This window comes from Pseudopodoces humilis, chromosome 7 (genome assembly GCF_049639895.1).
Source record: "Pseudopodoces humilis isolate 2021_Gansu_Grassland_sample_001 chromosome 7, ASM4963989v1, whole genome shotgun sequence".
NCBI lineage: Eukaryota > Metazoa > Chordata > Aves > Passeriformes > Paridae > Pseudopodoces > Pseudopodoces humilis.
In genome coordinates, this window is record NC_142206.1 from 17,186,075 (window position 1) to 17,207,147 (window position 21,073).

Sequence of the window (21,073 nt, forward strand, 5' to 3'; positions counted from 1 at the left end):
TGACTTGCTAAAATTTTATTTTCTAACCTTCACGAATGATTTCTTTGGCTGGGAATAACTTAAGAAATGGCCATATTTTGTAAGAGACAAATTTTGACATTAAATGGCAGTGACAAGAAACTCTGCCAATTGATTGATGCTACCAAGTAAAGAAAAGGGTGTTACAGTTCTCACAGATGTCTTGAAGAAAACTGTTGTTGTCATCCCCTGGGGAAATGAGAAACAACAGTTTCTAAGATCTCTGAACCAAAGAGGTAAATACCAAAAGCTAAAGAGCTCAACTAACCCTGGAAGACAATAAAAAGCTGGTTAATTTTCACAGGCTCACAGTATACACCATCATCAAAGCTCTGCCATAAAATCTACAGTACTGATCCATAGGGATGACATTGAATTTTGTCAGGAAACCACCAACATTAAGGCTGGATTTTTCAAGAAAATCTGGCGTCCAGATTTCTTTGAAATTCAGTGAGAACTGGAGAGCTAGTCATCTTGGGCCTCCTTCTAATTCTGCCAATTTAAGAGTGCAGCTGTTTTTCAGATACACACAGATGCACTAGAAAGTACAGGGATGTTGATCATGGCACCTCTGCTAATCAGCTTTGCAGCAATGCTAAGAACTTATCAGCAATAGGTTCCATGCTTAAATAAAGCTCTGTATGGTTTTCCAGTCCATGACCATGGAACACATTTTTAGATTAGTTAGCTAGGCTTGTGTACACATTCAAAACCAGCGCCTCTACCACCACTAACCAGTTGGTTTTCTGGTCCTAGCTGGAGGAAACACAATATCCCATGTGTAAGTCAGGCAAGACATATTCTCCTACTTTTTATTCTTTGACATTTCAGTAAGTGGTATTTGTAAATGAAATAAAAAAGGTATTAATAAAGATGTTAAATATGAATTTACATCTGTCTCAATCATTAGCTATTAATGCAATAAAACAATGTGTTTACTTTCTCCCTTTAAATTTTCATAGAGGAATAAGATCACTTTCGATAAAGTGAGACTGGTAAGAGAAAGGTAATTTGATTGTAGTGCTCATGGTCACAGGACATCTAAGATGACAGTGGTCACACGCATCTCAGATGACAAACCACAACCAGAGGCATGAGTGCAGAGAACACGAGCATACCAAAGATACCTTCAAGTTAGCTCACACAGGGAGCTCTAGAAAAGCAGTGCTGAGACTGCTTACCCCAGAAGCTGGGCAACCAGAACTCCAGTAATGGCTCATGCTTCTGCTGAAGAGTGTGTAACAGGCATGCACAAGGTTTAACTAGCAGGATTTGCTTGTTTCACACACTCTGCTGACTGCAGTGCAGATCTCTGCTTGGGATACAACCTGCAGCTTGGCAGAGTGGATGCAGCTTCAGGAGCTGGAACAGTTTCCATCCCCCACAATGGGACAGAACACAGAGTGAAGGTTGTGGCCCATTTAGTCTTTCACTCATGAACAGTGAGTCATGAACAACCTTACTCTTATCTCAGCCATGTTCCCAAAAGAGTATTTCTTCTTATATAAGGCCTAAAATGATTGTTCTGATTAAACCATTAGCATTTTTTTCTCAAGGTTACTTCACTGTTTGAGTCAATATTGCCTCCTGTGCCTTAAGAACACAGATTTCAGGCAACCCCATGTTGCAAACCAGTCTTATTTGTCATAAAAAATATCACTAATTCAATGTTGGGAACAAAGCTTTCAGTAAAGTGTCTGTGTCTAATGCCTAACTCTGCAGGATTCTAAGACAATTTACTGTGGACTACACTGTGTTTCTTTGAATTATTTCACCACAAGTTTGTGAAATTGTTCTTATCACAGTCTTAAATGCCACTGACAATGTGTCACACCAGTTACATTGTTTGCCTCTATTAAGTGTCCCAGCTGGCTCCTAAGTCAGGCAATTAAATAGATCATAGCTGCATCAAGCTCCAAATGCATAATCATTGTTATGTTGTCTATTCAGATGTGCAATTAGTCAAGAAACCATACATCTATTTTCATGTTAACAGGAAAAAATCCTACTTGAACTATCTGATCATCCATGACAACCTGGGAATGTTGAAGCAAAATTCAGAGTCCACGACAGTGAGTTTTATTCTCAGACCTTATGCCATCTTGTAATAAATTCTGGCAGTGCCAAAGGAAAATACATACATATGTGGACTCTGAACTCAGGATTTGGTGACAATGCGTATATCCAAGAAACTTTGTTCATTTTTCAGGTAATCCTGAACTGAAAATGCCTTTAAAGATTTTCACACTTCTGAGAATGTATATATAATCACAAATATATATTTATTGAAAAAATTACTATTTTACTGTAACATGGGAAAATGTGGTAAATGTGAGTAATGTCATTTGTATTGTCTGAGACAAGAGAGCTGAATATAATGCAAAAAAGGTATTGGATTTAAAATACATGGGGAAGCCCACATGTTCAAAAGTAACCTAATTGCTAAACCTAAACTAAAACTAACCCTAACTTCTGTTTTGATTTGAAAAATATGCCTTGTACTATTTTGCTTCTCTGAGTACTGAATTCACCTAAGATTTTAGACAAGGAACATGCATTGTAAGAACATGAAGCAGTTACAAATTTAATTTTATAGGATAAATGTTTATTCTGTTTTTTAAGGCTCTCACTTGATGACTAAAGACCAAAGACATTGACTGCCACAAATGGGGCTGTCCTGAAGCTGTTTTCTTGAATCTTTTCTGTGTATCACCCTCGCACCCCTGCCCAAGGAATTTAAGTTCACATACCACAGACACCTTGCCTCCAGCCCTGCAGGGACACGCCTGCTGAAGCACAGTCTCTGGAATAAGTAGAGAGCACACTGCACAGTGCAACTTCACTCTTCTCAGCATTACAGGTGTCATACATGCATTTCTATAGGACAGAGAAGGACATTATTATCTCTAGCTCACAGAAGAAACAGCAAAACATGTAGCAATTCAAAAAGCAATCAACCAATATCTTTTAAAAAAATTATTATTACCAGTGAAACTTAATATCTCTTAGAGAAAATGTATGCTAATGAAATATTATGCAAACCTGAGAAGTAGCAAGTCGGTTACAGAAACTGCAATGACATTATGTCTAATGCTCATTAACAGATTAATATTAAAAAAGAGGCACGTATAGTTCATTAAAACACTAAGAAATGTCTATACCAGCCTCCCATGAGGATGTACAATCTAGGACCTGTCAAAATATACCATCTGAAAATATTGCACAGTGATGACTGGCACTTTGTGTACCTACCTAGTAAGCAGATGAGATGCACCCAATGACATGACAGGTGCATGAAGATGGTTTATGGAGAGTCAGTCATATCTAATGACATTTTAAGAACTAGTTATGTAAGTATAGCTGGAATTTAAAGCTTGAGTTCTTTTAACTGTGTGGGCTGTACAAAAGAGCACAGATACAGCTAGTCACTCCAGAGCAGTAGGATCACACTGGATAGACAGTGACTTATCCTGCCATTACTGATGCTGTGGAAAAGGCTTTCACGAATCATGGTTTCAAATCTGATGAGATCAGCAGGAGTAACATACACATCTATAAGAAACTGATTTTTACTTCTTCCTAACCGAAAGTTGCAAAATCCTATTTTATTTATAGTTTACATGAATTCTGATGTGTATATGTATTTTCTTCTGGGAGAGGTAACACATAAGCCATATTTGTAAAGGTACCTGAAGACATATTACATTCTATGCAAAATTTCAGGCTCAGATATTTTCTCAGTAAGTTGTATCACACACATACACACACCCTGCATGAACTTTGTGTTTATACAGAGAGGTAAAGATTTTTTTCCATACACATAAATGTGGCAACTCTCTCACTCAGACAGCTTTCTCAGCAGCATTATAGAGCTTTACACCAAGAGAACATATGAGCAGCTTCATGTATTCAAAACACAAGGAGACTAACAAGATTCAAAGGTAATAAATGAGATATAAACAATTTTCTCTCCCTAGATGTGAATTTTGAACCAAGTCAGAGGTAATCCATGGGGCTGGTAAAACTCTCAGTTCATTTCCATGTGGAAACACTGATTCTGCTAATCAAAGAGAGAACAGTTTTCACTCTTTGAAACTTTGAAATCTTGAACTGAATTTTTTCATTTTGCTTCTGGGTCATGCAACAGAAGCCAGTGATGCAAATCAATTATTTATGGGGCTGTAGCCAAAAAGGCCCATCTTGCACAAACTCTCATTTTATAATTTTTCTAATCAGCATCAGTGAATTTCTTTGTCACCAGTCACTACTGTAACCCATTTCACTCCCCTATGCCAGACCACCTTCATGTGGGATCAGTCTCTGGGCTAGATTAAACCACCCATTTGGAGCAGTGCCTTACCTTGATGTACACGGAAGGGTCTACAACAGAATGGCAGGCAGCAAACACACTGCTTGTATTGGACAGAAGAGCACACCAGTGCTGAGCAAATTTTTCTGAAGTGAGAAAAAATATCATTGTCCGTAGTCACTTAAACCACATTACTGTCTGAATCAATATTCTTATCAGGTATCACATTGAACTAGAATGTCCTGAAGTGTTTAGATAATGCCAGATGGAAATACAGGTCATTAATTTATCAAAGGGATAAGCATAGTTGGAAGGATAACCAGCCATCTTCCTAAAAGAAAGATTTCATCTTCTAAGTATTAACATTATTACTGCAGCTGGATTTGCAGAACATATACAGAATCTCCCAATTTTAATTGTTTTTCATCAAACTTTCTTAATTCTTTACAGCCAGGTAATTCCTTATAGTCAAGCAATAATATCAAGCATGTAATAATAATTAGTGAGCTGTGTGGCTATGAGCTGCAGCTTTGATTACATGTGACAGTACCTAGGAGAGGTCAGTCCAAATAATATATATATCCAAATCCAGTCAGAGTGAAAAATCAGACAGGACACCTAGCACAGTGCAATGCTTGCTTAACTCAGCACTGTTGATAACTTCCTCCTCTGGACTTCAGCACAGCTGTAACAACCTAGACTGGGTGAAGAACTTGCCCAAATATTGGCAACCAACTGTGCTGTGCCTTAAATCTAAATTACTATCATTGATGCTGTATGTGCTTTTCAAGTCATCAATGAATTTGTTGGCTCTTTCTCCAGTAGTGCTGTCTTTTTGTTTTGAAAGCAAAGCTATCCTCTCAAAGACCTTCAAAACACAATATTTTCTCTAGTAATAGCCTCAAAGGCAGAGGGTTTTGATGTTTATGAGATTTCTAAAGCTTTTTTGATTATCCATCAAGTGAAAATTATTTTGCACTGATAAGCCAAGGATGAAAAGCCTGGTACCTTTATCCACACTGTTTGAACAAGGATCTTCAAAGCTGTCCTCAACATCAAAACAGCTGGCTCTAGTTTTCCATGAGTTACCAAAAGCAGAAGCTGAATCTTCCACAGCTCCAGTGACTGTTCTGAAGTCATCAGTCTGGATGTTATTGAAATTGCCACAAAGACCTTGTGTGGGAGGCAAAAAAATAAAGGCAAAAGAAAAGAAATCGCTAGATGCATGAAAAAATGAATGGCTTCTAGATGAACACTCTTAGCTCTGTAATAGACTTCGCCTGAGAGAAACCCATTTTCTTTCAGAGACTTCCTGATGTTCCCATAAATCAGATAGGACCTGTGCTTAGAGCATATTTATTATTTTTCTGCATTATAGTAGTACTTAGTGATAGCACAGGGATTGGAACTGCTTAAATGTGCTTCAGTAAGCACTGGCAGACAGAAACTATCTTCCCCAAAGGCTTATAAATTAAGGAAATGGCAAAAGAAAAGCAAAATGGGTCAGAGAGACAGGGTGTAATTCCATTGCACAAACCGGAAACAGAAGCACAAAAAATCTTAAATGGTGTTAACAGGAGATTGGTGGCAAAACCAAGAACATAGTCTGCACTTCACAAGTCTCTGATGAAGGCCTGTTTAAACAGATGGAGTCTAAATGATTTGCACACACTAAACACCACAGAGATTTTCTTCAGCACATTGAAGGGTTTAGCCTTATGTGTCCTACCAGATGTGCGATTCTGAAAAGAATGATCCACTGTTATGGAGAGCTGCATTACAGGTTTCATTTGCACTCGGATCTGCACTCCAGTTGAGCTCAAGATTTTGATAAAAAATGTAGATTGCCTGAAGATGGTGATGCCATCTAAAGAAGAAAGGAAAAAACAAAAAATGTTGTAATTACAAAGCTGTGTAAACAGGAACTTCCATTTGCCAGTGCATGCAGTAAGAGGGATTCCCAGGGAATCCCAGACCTAGTATCCACCTAACAGTGAGTAGAATAATTTTCTTTTTAGAGAAAGGAGCAGGAATCCCTCTGCAAATAGACGTAGGCTATTCTGTGGAAGGTGTGAAGAAGGGGATTTACCTTTTCTTACAGGCAGCTTCACAATGAAATTGTTCATGTAGATATTTCCACAGGAACATATTTTTATAGTCTGCAGGGAAAAGGAAAAAAGACCACATTAGTGAATGCATATGATGTGAGACAGACAAGAGCAACCTGACAAGCTTCATTAAGCATTGAGAAGTAGTGTCTTCAAAACCTCATCACATCTGGGCTCAGTGTAATTCAGTGTCCAGACACCATACAAGAATGTAAGGAAAATAGAAGTGAACTCCTATGTATGTATCACTAATTAAGGAAAATTACTCACAGTTCTTCGTAGTGTGACCAATACATTCTTTAGGCAAGTCATTGTCCTTGAAGTCCCACACTGAATGATCTCCCCAATTACCACAACTGTGTCATCAGTGTTCTGAGAAGACATGAGAAAGGTATGCGCAGACATTTTTAGCATGCTACAGGCTGGGAGCTTGAAGAGAAAGAGGCGTCACTGAAAGGCTAAGGAGTAATGAAAGAACTGGGGTATTTTATATCTAACTTCAAACTGTTTATTTCATTGCCAAAATCAGTAATTTCACTAGTTTTCCTTTGCACTCTTTTTCCTTGCTATCAGCCTGTGTGGATCTCATTTACAGGCATTCACAGATAATTCAATCTTTTTGCAGAAATTTTGGCTCATGCACTTCCTCTGACAGTCACACATGAAGAAAACTTCAAAAGAACTGCTTGAATCAACAATAATACTTCCATTAAGAAAATTATTTAATTAAAATAAAAAAAGTACAAGTATGTTGAAGCTGCAAAACTTTGAAGCTAAGCATTAGCAATTGACTTGCATTCCATGGCAAATTCAAAAATTTATGGGGTTTAATACTGAGCATGTGTTGAAGTGCTCTGCTGGATTGGTGCCATTTAATTAAGTCACGTAAAGCTCCAGCTCACTTTAATGCCTCATACTACTCAGGAGACTTAGGAACGAAAAGAGAAATTGCTCATACCTTAGCTAAGACATAATGACAGTTGCCATGAAAATTGAACCTCTTATTATCAAATGTTGTTACATGGAATCCTCCATCTATGTGGCAACTTGCAGAGCAGGGCAGAGAGATACAGCTCCAGTGGCCTCCTTTGCAAGTACTGTGCAAAACCCAAAAAGAAGCCATTAGAATAAACACAGCTTTGAGGGAGAAAAGGTGATACACCATTTGAATCTGCACAAATGCAGACTCTTTGTAGTTTTAGTTCATTATCTTGGCTTCTTATTAAAATCCTGTGGGTGGAAGCCTTTCTAATTGGCCCTTAAAGTGTGCGGGTTGAATTCCTCTCAGTGAGAGAGTTAACTGCACTGGGCTTTGGGCTGGCTCCCTCAGAGACACACCGAGATGGGAAAGCAAGAAATGGTTTTCTGGGCCTCAACTGTTTACTTGACTTTTTAAAGAAAGAACCCTTTCAAGCAGGGTCTTGCAACATCTTATGCTACTGATACAACTGTTCAGCAAGTCACTGATGTGAAGTTTCAGCAGCTAGTCGTGGAGGACCTGAGATAATGAGCAGTTCTCACACCTATGCACACAAGAAGAAAACAGTCCAGCCACATAGGCTTGGGCTTTGAGAGGAGTAAATGTAGAGGTGGCAAGATGGGAACCACCCAAAGCCCATTAAGTTCAATTAGTCAAAATTTCTGGGATTTGAGGAGCATTTTCTCCTCAAAGTGAAAAAAAGTGCAGGATATATTTATCCAAAGGGGCTTGCAAAATATTTGGCCATTCACTATACCACATTTCATTCCTCCTTATAGTAAAGCTTTAACCGATGGTCAAAAACTGATGTCTCACAGGAGCCCAGATAACACATACAGAGGAAAAAATAAAACTGTTTTGAGAGTAATATACCTAAGATCTGATCACCTTTCACCAGTGCAGAATGGAGATGGGTTCAAGCTGCCAGGTGTTTTTCTAAATCAAATCATTCTCAAGGATCAGGACTTCTAAGATCTGGCCTCTAAACAGCCTTATGGAAATCCACATGTTGGTGGAAGTGACACTTATTAACATGGTATTACTTCTAATCTCACTCTAGTGGCCAAAGTCTGAATTAATCAGTAAAGAGTCTAATTTGTCTACATTCTGAGATCTTGATCTCAGTTTTCACAAGCAGTTTCCAGTGAGGGTGGGTAATAACTATGTGTGGTCGAGGAATACCACAAAGTTTTCCTACATTTAGGAAAACCATTCAGAGCAAGGTTTTGAATTGTTATTTAAGACAAAAAGACAAAATATTAAAAAAAAAAAAAAGAGAGAGAAAGAAGAAAGTAGAGAATGCAACTCATCAATGTTTTGAAATAAATACTTCTCCCTTGTTAGTGTAATCAAGACCACAAGAGTACCAGTTCTGGCATGGAGTGGAGTAAGTTCCTCCAGATGAGTAGACTTTGCCTTGAAATGTACAGGGACAGCTGTCTCTGGGGATGCACTTCTTGCTGCTGAGGTCATCAAGGATAGTTCCTGTTCAGACAATGGCTAGTTAATATTCCTTTGGTGAGTCTGGGAAATACCATCAAGGAAGATTAGAATATGGAAAAAAATGGAGTACTCAGTATTTCTTAAAATGAATGGGATACTTTTAAAGGAAAACACCACACCAGGTCCTTTCAGATGTTAATGTGTGGAAAATATTTCTTACTAGAACTCAAATGAAAGCAATGCAGAACTCAAGGAACATTTCCTGTTATGAAATTTTTCACTGTGGGCAGGATTATCAAGTGCCAGATTGCAAAGGTGTGATCCAATTTCCATCCTTTTCTAATTGTGAATGTAACAGAAATCAGGGCCTTATCTTAGACTATTTCATGTGCAAATTTGCACATGCTCATACCTGGAAATGGAGTTATGTTTTGTGTCACTTAAGCTACAGCAAGATTTAGTGTCATAGCAGGGAGGCATCTCACAAGATATCTTCAGCTGCAGTCTTACTGTATAGAGAACACCTCTTTCCATATATGCACTATTTTTTCCCTGTCTAGTCCTTAAAAGTCTTTGCCTCCCATCTCCAGTGTCTGGATCTTGAATCTTTAGAAATCTGGCTCTTCCAAGAAGAAAGTTGGTAAATTATGCTAGAAGAAGCAGTTTATTTGTTGTGTGAAATGCTAAAGAAAGAGAGCAACCTCCCTTTTTGTCCCTTGATGTGTGTGATCATTGGCAGAAGTGAGCTGCCTTACCAGGAGGGCAGAAACAGCCATCTGTACATGGGGCTTTACAAATCTTGCTCCTTTCTGGATCTGCACATGTGTCAGCACAGGAATTTCCACATTCCATGTACTCCATGTTGTTAGGGCATTCCTGATCTGCAAGACCAAACCAAAATGGAGTATGTTAATGATGTATTTATAAGATTTCTCAAATTGTTGTGTCACTACCCAACCCCCTCTTCCTCCTTTACTCCATATCTTGTTTGCAAGACCTTCTATCCAGATATGTCGTGTTTGCTTAACCTCTTAAAGGAATGTTTTATGGCCACTTTTACTTTATCTTTTGGACAAAACTGTGCTGCTGGGAAATATGAATTATTTCACACTACTTTACTAGCTCAAGGTCAGCTGAAGTCACCATACAAGCAAAGAACACCAGAATAATTTAGGGAGTTATAAGAGTTTATTTTTGCCTGAAGCATCAGATCTTCTGGCATTAATTTGCTATCCCAATCCACACCAGCAGTTTGGGTGAACTACCTGTAGCCTTCCCCTGGATTTAAAGAGATTTCTTGCTCAGTAACTGGACTACTGAGTATGAAAACACAGGGTAAGATAAATACAAACATATTGCTAGTCTCAGTAACTACTTCTGCCTAGTTGTCACCATATTGAAATAAGGCTCTTTATGAGCTAGCTGTGCATAGTAATATTAAAAAAAAAAGAACTTGAGAAAACCTAGTTGTAAGATGTAAGGAGGTGGGCAATGGTTCTAATTTAAGGAGCAAAATCAAGTTAAATTTGTAGAAGCTTTTCCATTAACTATGTTTGTGTTGAAGTACTTTCACAGATTGATTCAAGATAGTTACCAGAGCTCCTACCTTTGCTCTGCTGGGATCACAATACTTGTGTAAATGTCTAACCTGAAGTAAGTCTCCAGAGCAGTAGCTACTTACAGCAGAGTTCTTTGGTCCTCCATTCCCCAGGGTCTCCCTTCCTCAGGACACAGTCTCGAGAGTACTGGTTTAAAGTGCTGCATATGCAGCTGGAAACCAAATCAGAGTGAGAAGAATTAACTGCACAGTGGCACATATCCTCAGCACATGTCTCTGTGTAGTCATCAAAGGCAACCACTCTGGGGCAGTTTCCAAAACGGGACATAAGTTTCTTGCATCCTTTTTTCTATTAAAAACAAAAACAAACAAAACCAACAACAACAAAACAAAAACAGAAGAGAAAGAAAAGCAATACTTGACATTTTACCACATTTTAGGTTTTTGAATATACATCACGATTTTTGATGACATAGTTCCAGGGTCACAGAATAATTCAAGTTAGAAGGGATCTCAGGAGATTATCCAGTCTAACTTTCTGCCACAAGGTCCTTTGCCTAGTACTGGAAGCTGTCATTCAATTGGGTTTTTTCCCAATATCTATTTCTTTAACACCATAACAGGATATTCTTTTAGCTGTAAGATCATGATCTTGCTCAAATTCATGTGTAGAGTTCTGAAAAATTCAGTTTAGTGCATCCTCTGTAATTGAAATTTGTTTCAACAGTCTCTTCAACACTGTAGGTCAGGAGGGTTTGTATTTCTTGGTCCCACAAACTTACATATGCACTGCATCTGTTGTCTTTCCTTCTGGGATGTCTTCCAGTGTGGTCATCTGGGCTCACATCAGCACACTTTTGTGATGGATCCTCTACTTTGTGGAAGTTCCCAAACTGTCTCGGATGCATTTTATACCCTGCAAAAATCCCCAGATGCATTTCAGTAACTTCCCACAATTCTTTAGGTCAATTAATGGGCTATAAAAATGCACTTACTCTTTGGGCTCAAAGGCACTATGTACTTAAAGAGATGCCCAAATTTAACCAGCATCCATATTTTATAGAGGATGACAGCCTAATATAACCTTCTTCTAGGGCTAGAGTCAGGAATCTGGCACGCTTGTATCAAGGCCTGCTGTCAGCCTTTAAAAGGGCATTTAAAATCATGTGAGACTCTTGAACTTTCTGTTACTTCTGATCATTTCCAAAGACTTCTCTTTGTTTTGGGTGTGTTTGACCTTACGGAGTTTATGGGTATTACATAAAGGGATGTTGTTATAACTTTGGATTCAATCCTGCAGCTGATAGCCGGGGATGAAGGTTTCTTTCCATCCATACAACTTGCTGCAGCATTATAGGCTCAGCTATTTGCAATATCTGAAGGTGTCAGTGGATGGCACCACAGTTTCTTCCAAGATACTTTGTTTTTTTCTGATGCTTTCATTTCATTATAGAGGCAAAAATAATCACACATGGAACGATTAAAATAGAAGAATAGAAAATGCACTCATGCATTTCCTTAGAGTATGTTATTGTCAGTGGGGAACCTGGAAATGTTACTGCATGATAGACAAGCAATTAATTTTGGTCAAAGAGGTTGGAGACTTACAAATATGAAAAGAGCAGAAAATCCCAAATCATCTCAGAACCTTTTAAAATACATCTCCTGTATATGTAAACCTTCATATGCCTGTCATGAAACCTGAAAGTCTGCTCAGATATCAGAGGAAACAGATATCAAGTTTCATGTTATGTATAAGGAGGTCTGTTCTGGGTGAAATATGCTGTATCTATGACCTACCATCCAAAATCAAATCATTCTTCTCATTGCCATCATAGTTCCCGCATAGACCACATATTTTCTCTTTATATGTTTCTTCCAGGTCCAGCTACAAAAGAAGAAACACAGAGTTTGAAGACTTTTTCCCATATCAGCAACACTTGAAGCAAAGTGATTCACAACAGAAAAGGGCAGTGGCAGAAATGCTCATTCCCAGTTTGTACCAATCTCCTTTTCTGGTACAAATCTCTCATAAAACTTATCTGCAGACAGATTTAATTCAAATGGGAAGAGAATCCTGTCATTCCTACCCACTAAAGAGGTAACTGAAGCATGTGGAATACTGGATTCATCTCTGGACCATTGTCTCCCAGTATAGAGACACTGGTATACAGACATTTGGTACATCTTGCAGGGTACCACAACTCCTCTCTGGGCAGGTCAAATAACTGTGCTCTATTGCTGAATGCTGTAAAGAAGCAGCTTCTGGTTAAACTTTTAGGCATATGTAATGGGTTTTCTAGTCCATAGGGTGATGGAAAATTTTATAGCACTTCTAGGCATGGGTCTGCCCAGCATTACTTGTTTCGCCCATACTTAGTGGAAATAAACAGCCAGTTTAGCACACTCTTGCCTTGCTGGAGAAAACTATTGCACTTAATCACTCCTACATGCTTGGAGAACAGTACTGGTGCCACTCAGGTCCACCAAAAAAAAGGCAGTGCTTTTTCTACTGTTGTGTCCACTCTACAGTAATGTACAGATACTGCCTTTAACACTTTAGGTATTAGTACATGAGAAGGGTGAAAGCAAATACTTCAATAAATCAGAATTTCAGTATCACTTGATTACTTCCTGATATTTTTTTCTCTCTATTCACCTTTTACCCTCTTTCTGTCTCTGTGAATGGCAAAACATGACGCACATATAACTTCCATTTACTTAATCTCAGTCGTGATTGTGAAGGATAAGTGTTCACACACAAAAACGTAAATGTACTGTTGCAGAAGAGGACATTGCAGGGTAGATTTTTAGAGGAGAATTCCCACATAGCATCACTTTGGAGTGAAAGGGCCCAGGAATGAAGTGATCACACAGATAGGTTTCCCACACATGTGAGCAAGACAGAGTAGCAATTCAGAGCTGGAGGGCTGCTGCTGCCAGTACCCCACTGAGCAAGGAACTAACTACAGATGTGCTATATCCAGGGTTAACCCTTTTGTTACATAAAATCAGCTGGAAATACCACAGGGTTCTGCCTCCATACCCCTGCCCTGTGAAACTGTTGCCCAATTTGGTATTTCTCTATCAGCTTTTGGATACAGTGATATCTCCCTTCCATAATTTCATATATCAACCCAGTGCCTGCATCCAGCCCTGCTTCTCATTACTGATGAGGTTCACCAGGAGGAAAACAACTAACTGGCTGTTCATACTAGGAGAGTGTCAGCCCAGTTCCACTTGAGTGTCAGGCCCAGATTGGAAGTGACTTGGAAGTAAGTACAGGTGTCCTCGATCAGAATGCTCTTCAAGCTGAAAGGCATGGTGATCCTGGAAATTTGAGGGGACAAAACAGATTGCAGTGAAAAAACAGACTGATGAAATCCTCATAGACATATCGGAAGGAAAACTAGAGTTAAAAGGAACTACATAAGACATGCACTCTTGCGCTCTTTGCAAAGTCAAACTTCATCCACACAATGCATTACATTGTCCACTGTGACTTTCTGCTAGCCTTAATCCACAACTCCATGCGTTTTGGTCTCTTGTCAATACTACATCAGCCATTTGACTGAAAAAAGGCAGCCAAACCCAAGGATATAACTCAAAAGCTTATAAAGAGAAAGATGACAATATTGGGAAAATGGCCCTCCACATGAGGACACTGCAGGTTATCATCATCCTTCCAGGATTTCCTTGACATTTGGGATTCAGAAACAACTCTGTTCTGTTACTCATGTACTGATGTAACTCAGACCTACATTACTTTTCCATCTTACCAAGACAATTACCATTCATTTTGCAACAGCCTAAAAACTTAGAAATTCAGAAAATAGCTAGAAGATAGGAGATTTCTCGCCCCTTTGATTTAGGAGATACATACGGGCTTTGGTGCTATAATTACAACAGAGTGGTGCTATTCTATATTTGGTTGTTTCTAGAAGGCTGTCAAGACAGCACATATGCTTGCAATTTTCTCTCCAACAAAACTGTGAGGGGTTTTCCCAGAGTCAAAGGTTGCCTAGGCCCTTCATAATTCTTTGCTAGGAACAGGACTCTGCACTTCTCATGAGAACTGCCCTTAGTATTGTGCCCAGCTTTCAGATATTGTTGCATATGATTTTTGCTTAGGGAATATTTTTACCTCTCTCTTTGCAGTTTCCTTTGTGGTTCATTTTGAATTGGATTGAAAGGTGTGGATTTTGACTTCTAAAAATTGGCAAAATTTTCTAAAACTTTCTAAAAATCTGCAAAGCAGTGCAATTTTCTAGACTAATCTATCTGGAAACAGAAAACTATTCCTAAAATAACCATCTGCTCCTGAACAGCAACATAAAATAGTAGGGTTAGTACCACAGAAATAATGTTTTGAGAAAAAGAAAAAACACCGAGTTTTTACAAAACCTCAACTTTTTATAAATAATGTGTTGGGGTTTATGTACTTTCCTCCATCCCTCCCTCTCAATTCAAAGCAGCATTAAGGGAACCTTAAAATACTTTCTGTTTGTATTACATACACATTACTCTCTATTGGTGTCTCTTAACTTGTTGGTGTTGGTCCCTGGGACATGTAGTTTAGTTTAAATGCTCTTGCCTTCTCAACCTCTATGGGGGAGACTCTTCACAACACTCTGTTCAAAAGGCTGTGGGCATACACAGCCACTGCTTTCCAGCCACACCACCTAACACGTAGCGATAAAAATGCAGCGCAAAAAAAACTTTACTCACTTCTTCCCATTCACTGTGATTCCTGTCTCCTTCACCTCCAGGACCACTCCATCAATGGTGACAGTGAAGTAGATCAGGAAGCTGTTCTTGGCACTGCGCCTGATCTGAATGTTAAAGTCCTGGTAGCTGTCATTGCAGTGTGAAGCGAAGACATATGTGCAGGTTCCAGGAAAAGTAAACTTTACGTGGTCAAATGTATGGAAGTGAAAATTGCCCCAGGTGGCACATTCGCTCCTACTGACAGTGGAGACCTGGACTAAAGAAAAATCATAGTAGGGGAGCTTAGAAATCCACCCCATATGAGGTCCTTACCCTTTTTTGTTGAAAAACATTAAAGAGGAGATTTTCAAAGGAAAAATGATAACTCCTGGAAGATACTAGCCTGTGGGAAGCAGTTTCATCTCACTGAACTTTTGAAGTCCATGACTTTTGAAGTACAGAGATACCTGCAATGTGAGTAGATTAGCCCAGTCTCCTTTGAAGTTAACAGTGAGAAACAGAAGAGGTTCAGCTTTCTCATCTTACATATGTGCCTAGCAAGAAGATGCTGAAAAGCACATGCATCTCTCCATTGTCTAGAAAGGCTGTGTCTATATTTATGCTGTAGACATATTTGCACTGTAGATATGTGAAGTGGATGAGGAGAATCCCATTCTGGATGTCTAAATCTCATTTAACTCAGGCAAGACTTTGTATTGAGTGCTTTCTGGAGATATCACAGGTGGCATGAATTTACAGCAAAGTGGCAGCTGCTGATCTCAGTGGTTGAGGCTACTACCAACTTCAGCTGTTGGCTAAGAAATATTTGGTTTTCCTTCTCAACCAAACTCATGTTTTGGACCTCTAAGTTGTACCTCTGTCAAAGGTTTAGATACATACTCTAAGTGCATATAAGACATTACTTCAGGAAGCAGTTTTCACAATTCACACCACTGAGCTTCACAAAGAAAACATGAATTACCTTGAATTAAATTATATATGCTTGCTACAAAATACTTTCAACATTTTTTCTGAAAGAATGACAAATGAAATGGGCAAATTTCTTTGTGTTGTTCAGGTAGCATGTTTAGGAATATCAACATAGCAAAATCCGCCACAGAATAAATCAAAAAGAGTTACTCATTTGCTCAGTGAATTCTAAAATATTATTAAATGTTCTTGCCTAAGAATCAGCAGGGAAGAACTGAGAAATTCAGATCCTTTTAATGTGCAGCTCACAATCAAGTGCCCAGTAAGTCTTGCAGAAACACCTTTTTAAAGGGTCTGCTACTGTCATGGGTGGTTGCAGCACTGGAGTAGGGCAAATTAGCACTTTTCTACACAGCAGCAAGGACAAATGAGAAAGTTTGGATGTCCTGGAAGTGAAATTGCTGGAACTACTAAGGCAGCAACAACTGGTAATCAACTGTGTATTAAGCAGCTGGGAAAGGTTTAAGACATTAAGAATCAAACCAGGAGGTAGCTGTGCAACAGACCACAAAACTGTGATTCCTGCTAATGCGGCATTTCTTACTGGTCAGTCAAGCCTAGCTGGTGATATTGTAAGTATTTCTTCTATGAAGAATATGTGTGAAATGTGTTGAAAAGGGTGTCACCATCTTTTTGTTTTGTTTCTTTGGTGAAAACTGCATCCAGAGGGTCTCCTCTTTAAGATTAGTCACTTAGGACATAAAACAGTTGATCCACTACCTAGTAATTAAAGAAAAAAGATAAAATTCTTAAGTAGTTGACAATAAGGATAAAAATGTACAATGTTTAACAGTATCTGGCATGTCCACAGCTCTTACGTGAATATGTTACACATTTTCATTTATCAACTCTATTTCTCACCTTTGGAGAGCCATATGAGTGCAAGTAATGCAAGAATTAAATTATTTTCTTACCTATCTGAACTGGTTCTTTGCCCTTGCAAAAACTCCAAATGAGGCAGAAGATCCAAAATGATCTCCCATTTTTTATTTCCATCTTGCCATGAAGTCGTAACTTGAAAATCCTTTCAGGGAAGTGTTTTTTCTTGGCTTATAGGCAGATTTTTATAGTCCAGGAGTTTGGCATGAGAACAAAACATCGATGGCAGGGTCCCTGAAAGGTGGAGCTTCATTAAATTTTCTTTCAGTCATTCATTATTAGCACCCAGAAAACTCCTCTCTTTCAGACAGGACAGGTATACAGTTCTTTCTTGCTTTATGGGGACAGAGAGTTGTCTGTTTCTAATTTCCCCCATTGAAAATAGATCCCCTCACCCTCCTCTGATGGTTGTTATTTCTTTGACAGCAATAGTTCCCATTTTTTATAACATCTGATTAGTTACAAGCAATCACTGACCTCTTTCAGAGTTTTTCTCTGTTGCGCACATCAGCAGAGTCCCTCAGCACAAGAAAATGTGTTTGTTGCCTCTACCAGCTTTAATGGCAATTTCTAAACAGAGCAAAAAGTATTATCAGGTCAGGCATAATGTAGGGTTTATTTAGAGCGAAATCTTTTTGCAGGAGGACATTGTTCTTTAAGAATTGTATCCAAAATATCTTGCAGAAAAAGGCCAGATATACTGCTTCAATAGACCAGAAACAAAACCAAAAGTGCAAAAATTCTCACCTCAACTGGACAAATGGGATTTAATTTATTCTTTGTGCACATAGAGGTGGTGGATTCTCCAAATACCATTAAGGAGCAGTGTCTAAGTCCCATCACAATGTAGACCACAGTTCACTCCTTCACCACCTAAACTACACTGCTGCAAAAAGGTCCCTTGGTGCTCTCAAAGTACTTTAATACCCTACCACATACCCATAAAAAATCCAGTAAGCTCAGTCATGAGCTCTACAGCCCCTAATAGGACATCCTGTCAGATATTTTGATATCGGTAATTTTAGAGTCCTTTCTAGAGATTTACTTGCTTTGTTGACACAAACTGACCTTGCATTTCTTTTCCTCATCTGTGCCATGGGTGAACTGCCCCTGACAAGAGAGGAAGCCTCTCACCTAGTCCCAGAAAATCAAACATGGATAACAGACATTCCCACTCTTCCAGCTACTCTATCCCCTTTGGAAAAAGAGTAAAACCAGAGTGATTGCCAGTAGTTAAGTGGGCACAAGTACAGTTTAAGGTGGACATAGTTTTGCCCCTTCTTGCAAGGCCTCAGGTCAAGCCTGCCCATTCATCCATTGGGGAATATGGATATGAATGCCTTTTATCTAGTTGGCAGGCAGCAAGCTGGGCCTTGGGAACAGGGTCTTGCTCACTGCTTTACCAGGCTTTGTGCTATTGCCAAAGTGAAGTGTCCCAAAGCTGTCCCACTGCTCCTGCCAGCTGCTGCCCTACACAGGTACAAGGTGCTTTGCAGAATTGCAGGTGACAGCTTCTGCCTGATGAAGATTTGCTGCTGCCCTTGCTCTAAAGAAAACTCTGCACCAGTGTGCATGATCATTGTGCAGGACATGAAACATGAGTTCGTGTTACCCCTTTGCCACTGCCCATGTCTCATTAATTCCATTGTCAGTCGCACTTGAGGCAGGGCGCTACTGGAAGGTAGTTCTTGAAGCCCTGCCATTTTGGCTGGAGTACAGAACCAACAGACTTTATGGCACTGGTGATGGCAGTCATGGACTGCTGCTGCTTTTCCTTTTGATCACAACACATCTTCCCTCCTGAACTCTGTCCAAATAGGTACAAAGTAAGCTAGGACAATATCTAGTAGATAAACTTAACAATAAGAATATGACATTGGAAATATGAAGATGATCTGAAATTGAATACAGTGAAATATCAATACTCAAATGGTAATTTTCACACTGAATTCTTCTTCAAACCACAGAACAGGGCCAATGGCAGGTGTTGGGAAAGGCTGTTAAGCCCAGGAGGAAAAGCATACAGGTCAGTAGACCACAGATACAGACTAAGAGGGGCTAAGAGACTAAGTTGAGGGTAAAGGTGGATAGATGAAATATATTAATTTTCCAAAGTCAATGCTAGTGTCAAAATCTGAACTCTGCTGAGATAAAATCCATGTTTCTTCAACCACTGTCCTCTTCTTTTCCCATTCCCACCCAGGAAATCAAAGTGCCTATTTCATTCATTTTGGTATGAGAGTAGAAGGAAGAATCAGACTCTAGGAGTATGATTCCTGATTCTGGAAAAAAACCCATTTATTCCCACTGAGTTGCACAAAAGCAGCAGGAACCCTGTAATAACTACTTGCCAAAGATAGCCTTCAGGTTGGAGTAGTCCTTTGATGACAAAGACATAGTGAGGTTGACCTCTACAACTTCCAGCCCTTTGTGTTCTACATGTGGGGTGATTCAAGGTAATGCGAGGATGGGCAGGAAGAATGAGCTAAGGCATGATTTCCCCCTTTAAGCCCCACTTAGCACTTAGGGGACTGGGAAGAACATGAACAGCACATGTTAAAACTGTTAAAGGAACAGACAGAATAAAACAAATGATTCATTGAACCAACATCCACTTATGCTCTACTCAGCAGAGACAGTAGTATCAGTCATCTGGGATTCTCCCCTGAGAAGAGCAAGAGCAAAACTCTACTCAGAGTAATGGGAAACCCAGTCCTCTTGCTCTGTACCTAGCCATTTTCTTACCTCTGCTTGTCAGCTCTGTCATTTGTGCCATTCCTTTTTGCCATTTCTTGGGGAGCAGAGTTTCTGTCAATGACTAGCCAGAGCTGCTGCTTCTGGTTTCTCCACAGATACTGCAGGCTACACTTCTTAGAAATCACTGTTTGCTTCAATCCTCTGCAGTAATTTCAGGGCTACTGACAAGGGAAGGATATTTGCATTCAAATGAAGTTTTTATATTCAAGCGTGGAAACACTGAGGTTTTCGGGAGAAATACATGGAAGCTTTTCAGAAGGAAATGCAGACTGACAGGGAGCTTACAGACTGTGTTGGTCACTTACCACTGAATAATTGCTATTGGCATGCAAGTTATAACTATTCCCCCTGCAGTGACAAACTGGGATTAATAACTCTTCCCTTTATTGGACCCTGCAGGATAAGAGGCCTTCCCTCTTCTGCAGCTGTATTAGCAAAAAGAACAATTTCTCTTGGCCCCTTTACAGCCCATTTCATGGATCATTTGCCATTAAAGGGTATGTGATTTTAGTAAATACAATAGGTAAATATTAACTCAGCTTCTTTATCACCACTGACTCACTGAAGATAAGCCATCATGAAGCTAATGTAATATACCAGTGACTCACAAAACTGTATTTTTGCTACAAACTTGGTAAAAGACATGCTCGAATAGGACGTATCTGGTGGATTAATGTCCTTCATAGCCAGCCACTGTACTGGCAGTTGCATTTGTATCATATCCTTCTGCCAAAAGGTGATTCCATATGTGCTTTAAAGAGTTATGGCCATCCTGAATCAGTCCAAGCACTGGGAGGTTGAGCTTGGAAATCCTCTAACAATCCAGTTCATTTCAGGCAAAACTGGTACTGCTTCTTGAAATGAGTAGCCACTATAAGATGGTGTTTTACCATCTGCCTAGAAAATAACTCTAGGGAAATTACATGTGGTCTGCTAACAAAGCAATGTTATCTAGGAAAACATTTCGTTTGTCAGGCAGTTTGTGTCAATAATCCATATGATAAAAAACATCCAAAGTGATTTTGGCAAAATATTTTAAATATCTGGTAGTTATAACAATCATTCATACATTCTAAATTGCCTGTAGAATTCAAGAACAACATGGATTATCTTTTTTAATCCTTTGCATGATATCATAGAATTCAGGAAAGTTACATTAAAGATTTATTTGATCTATCAGATTTGTGTCTACCACACAGTTTGAAACAGATGTCATTTAATGATAAGGTGATCTGTAGCAGGCAGTGGGAAAGGAGGGAATGGATATCTATCATTGATTGTCCATTAAAATACATGATGAATGCCTTCAGTATTTCAGTTTTGGT

At 39.1% G+C, this 21,073-nt stretch overlaps 1 protein-coding gene across 2 annotated transcripts in view; it reads right to left on the bottom strand.

The window, feature by feature from the left end:
- Window positions 1–20,088, bottom strand: part of LOC102114478 (mucin-5B) — a 44,642-nt gene extending 24,554 nt beyond the window's left edge. Inside the window, exons 1-18 of one of the 2 annotated variants that reach the window (XM_088057660.1) lie at window positions 20,054–20,088; window positions 19,737–19,909; window positions 17,469–17,561; window positions 17,027–17,225; window positions 15,144–15,399; window positions 13,631–13,745; window positions 12,216–12,303; window positions 11,198–11,331; window positions 10,539–10,764; window positions 9,613–9,738; window positions 8,782–8,899; window positions 7,394–7,532; window positions 6,706–6,807; window positions 6,417–6,486; window positions 6,057–6,194; window positions 5,336–5,500; window positions 4,379–4,473; window positions 2,769–2,895 (exon numbers count right to left, since the gene is read on the bottom strand). In XM_088057660.1, the coding sequence (XP_087913786.1) occupies window positions 2,769–2,895; window positions 4,379–4,473; window positions 5,336–5,500; window positions 6,057–6,194; window positions 6,417–6,486; window positions 6,706–6,807; window positions 7,394–7,532; window positions 8,782–8,899; window positions 9,613–9,738; window positions 10,539–10,764; window positions 11,198–11,331; window positions 12,216–12,303; window positions 13,631–13,745; window positions 15,144–15,399; window positions 17,027–17,108 (1,981 nt within the window). In that variant the 5' untranslated portion in view covers window positions 17,109–17,225; window positions 17,469–17,561; window positions 19,737–19,909; window positions 20,054–20,088. Of the gene's footprint in view, window positions 1–2,768; window positions 2,896–4,378; window positions 4,474–5,335; window positions 5,501–6,056; window positions 6,195–6,416; window positions 6,487–6,705; window positions 6,808–7,393; window positions 7,533–8,781; window positions 8,900–9,612; window positions 9,739–10,538; window positions 10,765–11,197; window positions 11,332–12,215; window positions 12,304–13,630; window positions 13,746–15,143; window positions 15,400–17,026; window positions 17,226–17,468; window positions 17,562–19,736; window positions 19,963–20,053 lie in introns of those variants that run through there. The other variant, XM_088057661.1, reaches the window with a different exon arrangement.
- Window positions 20,089–21,073: the final 985 nt, after the last annotated feature.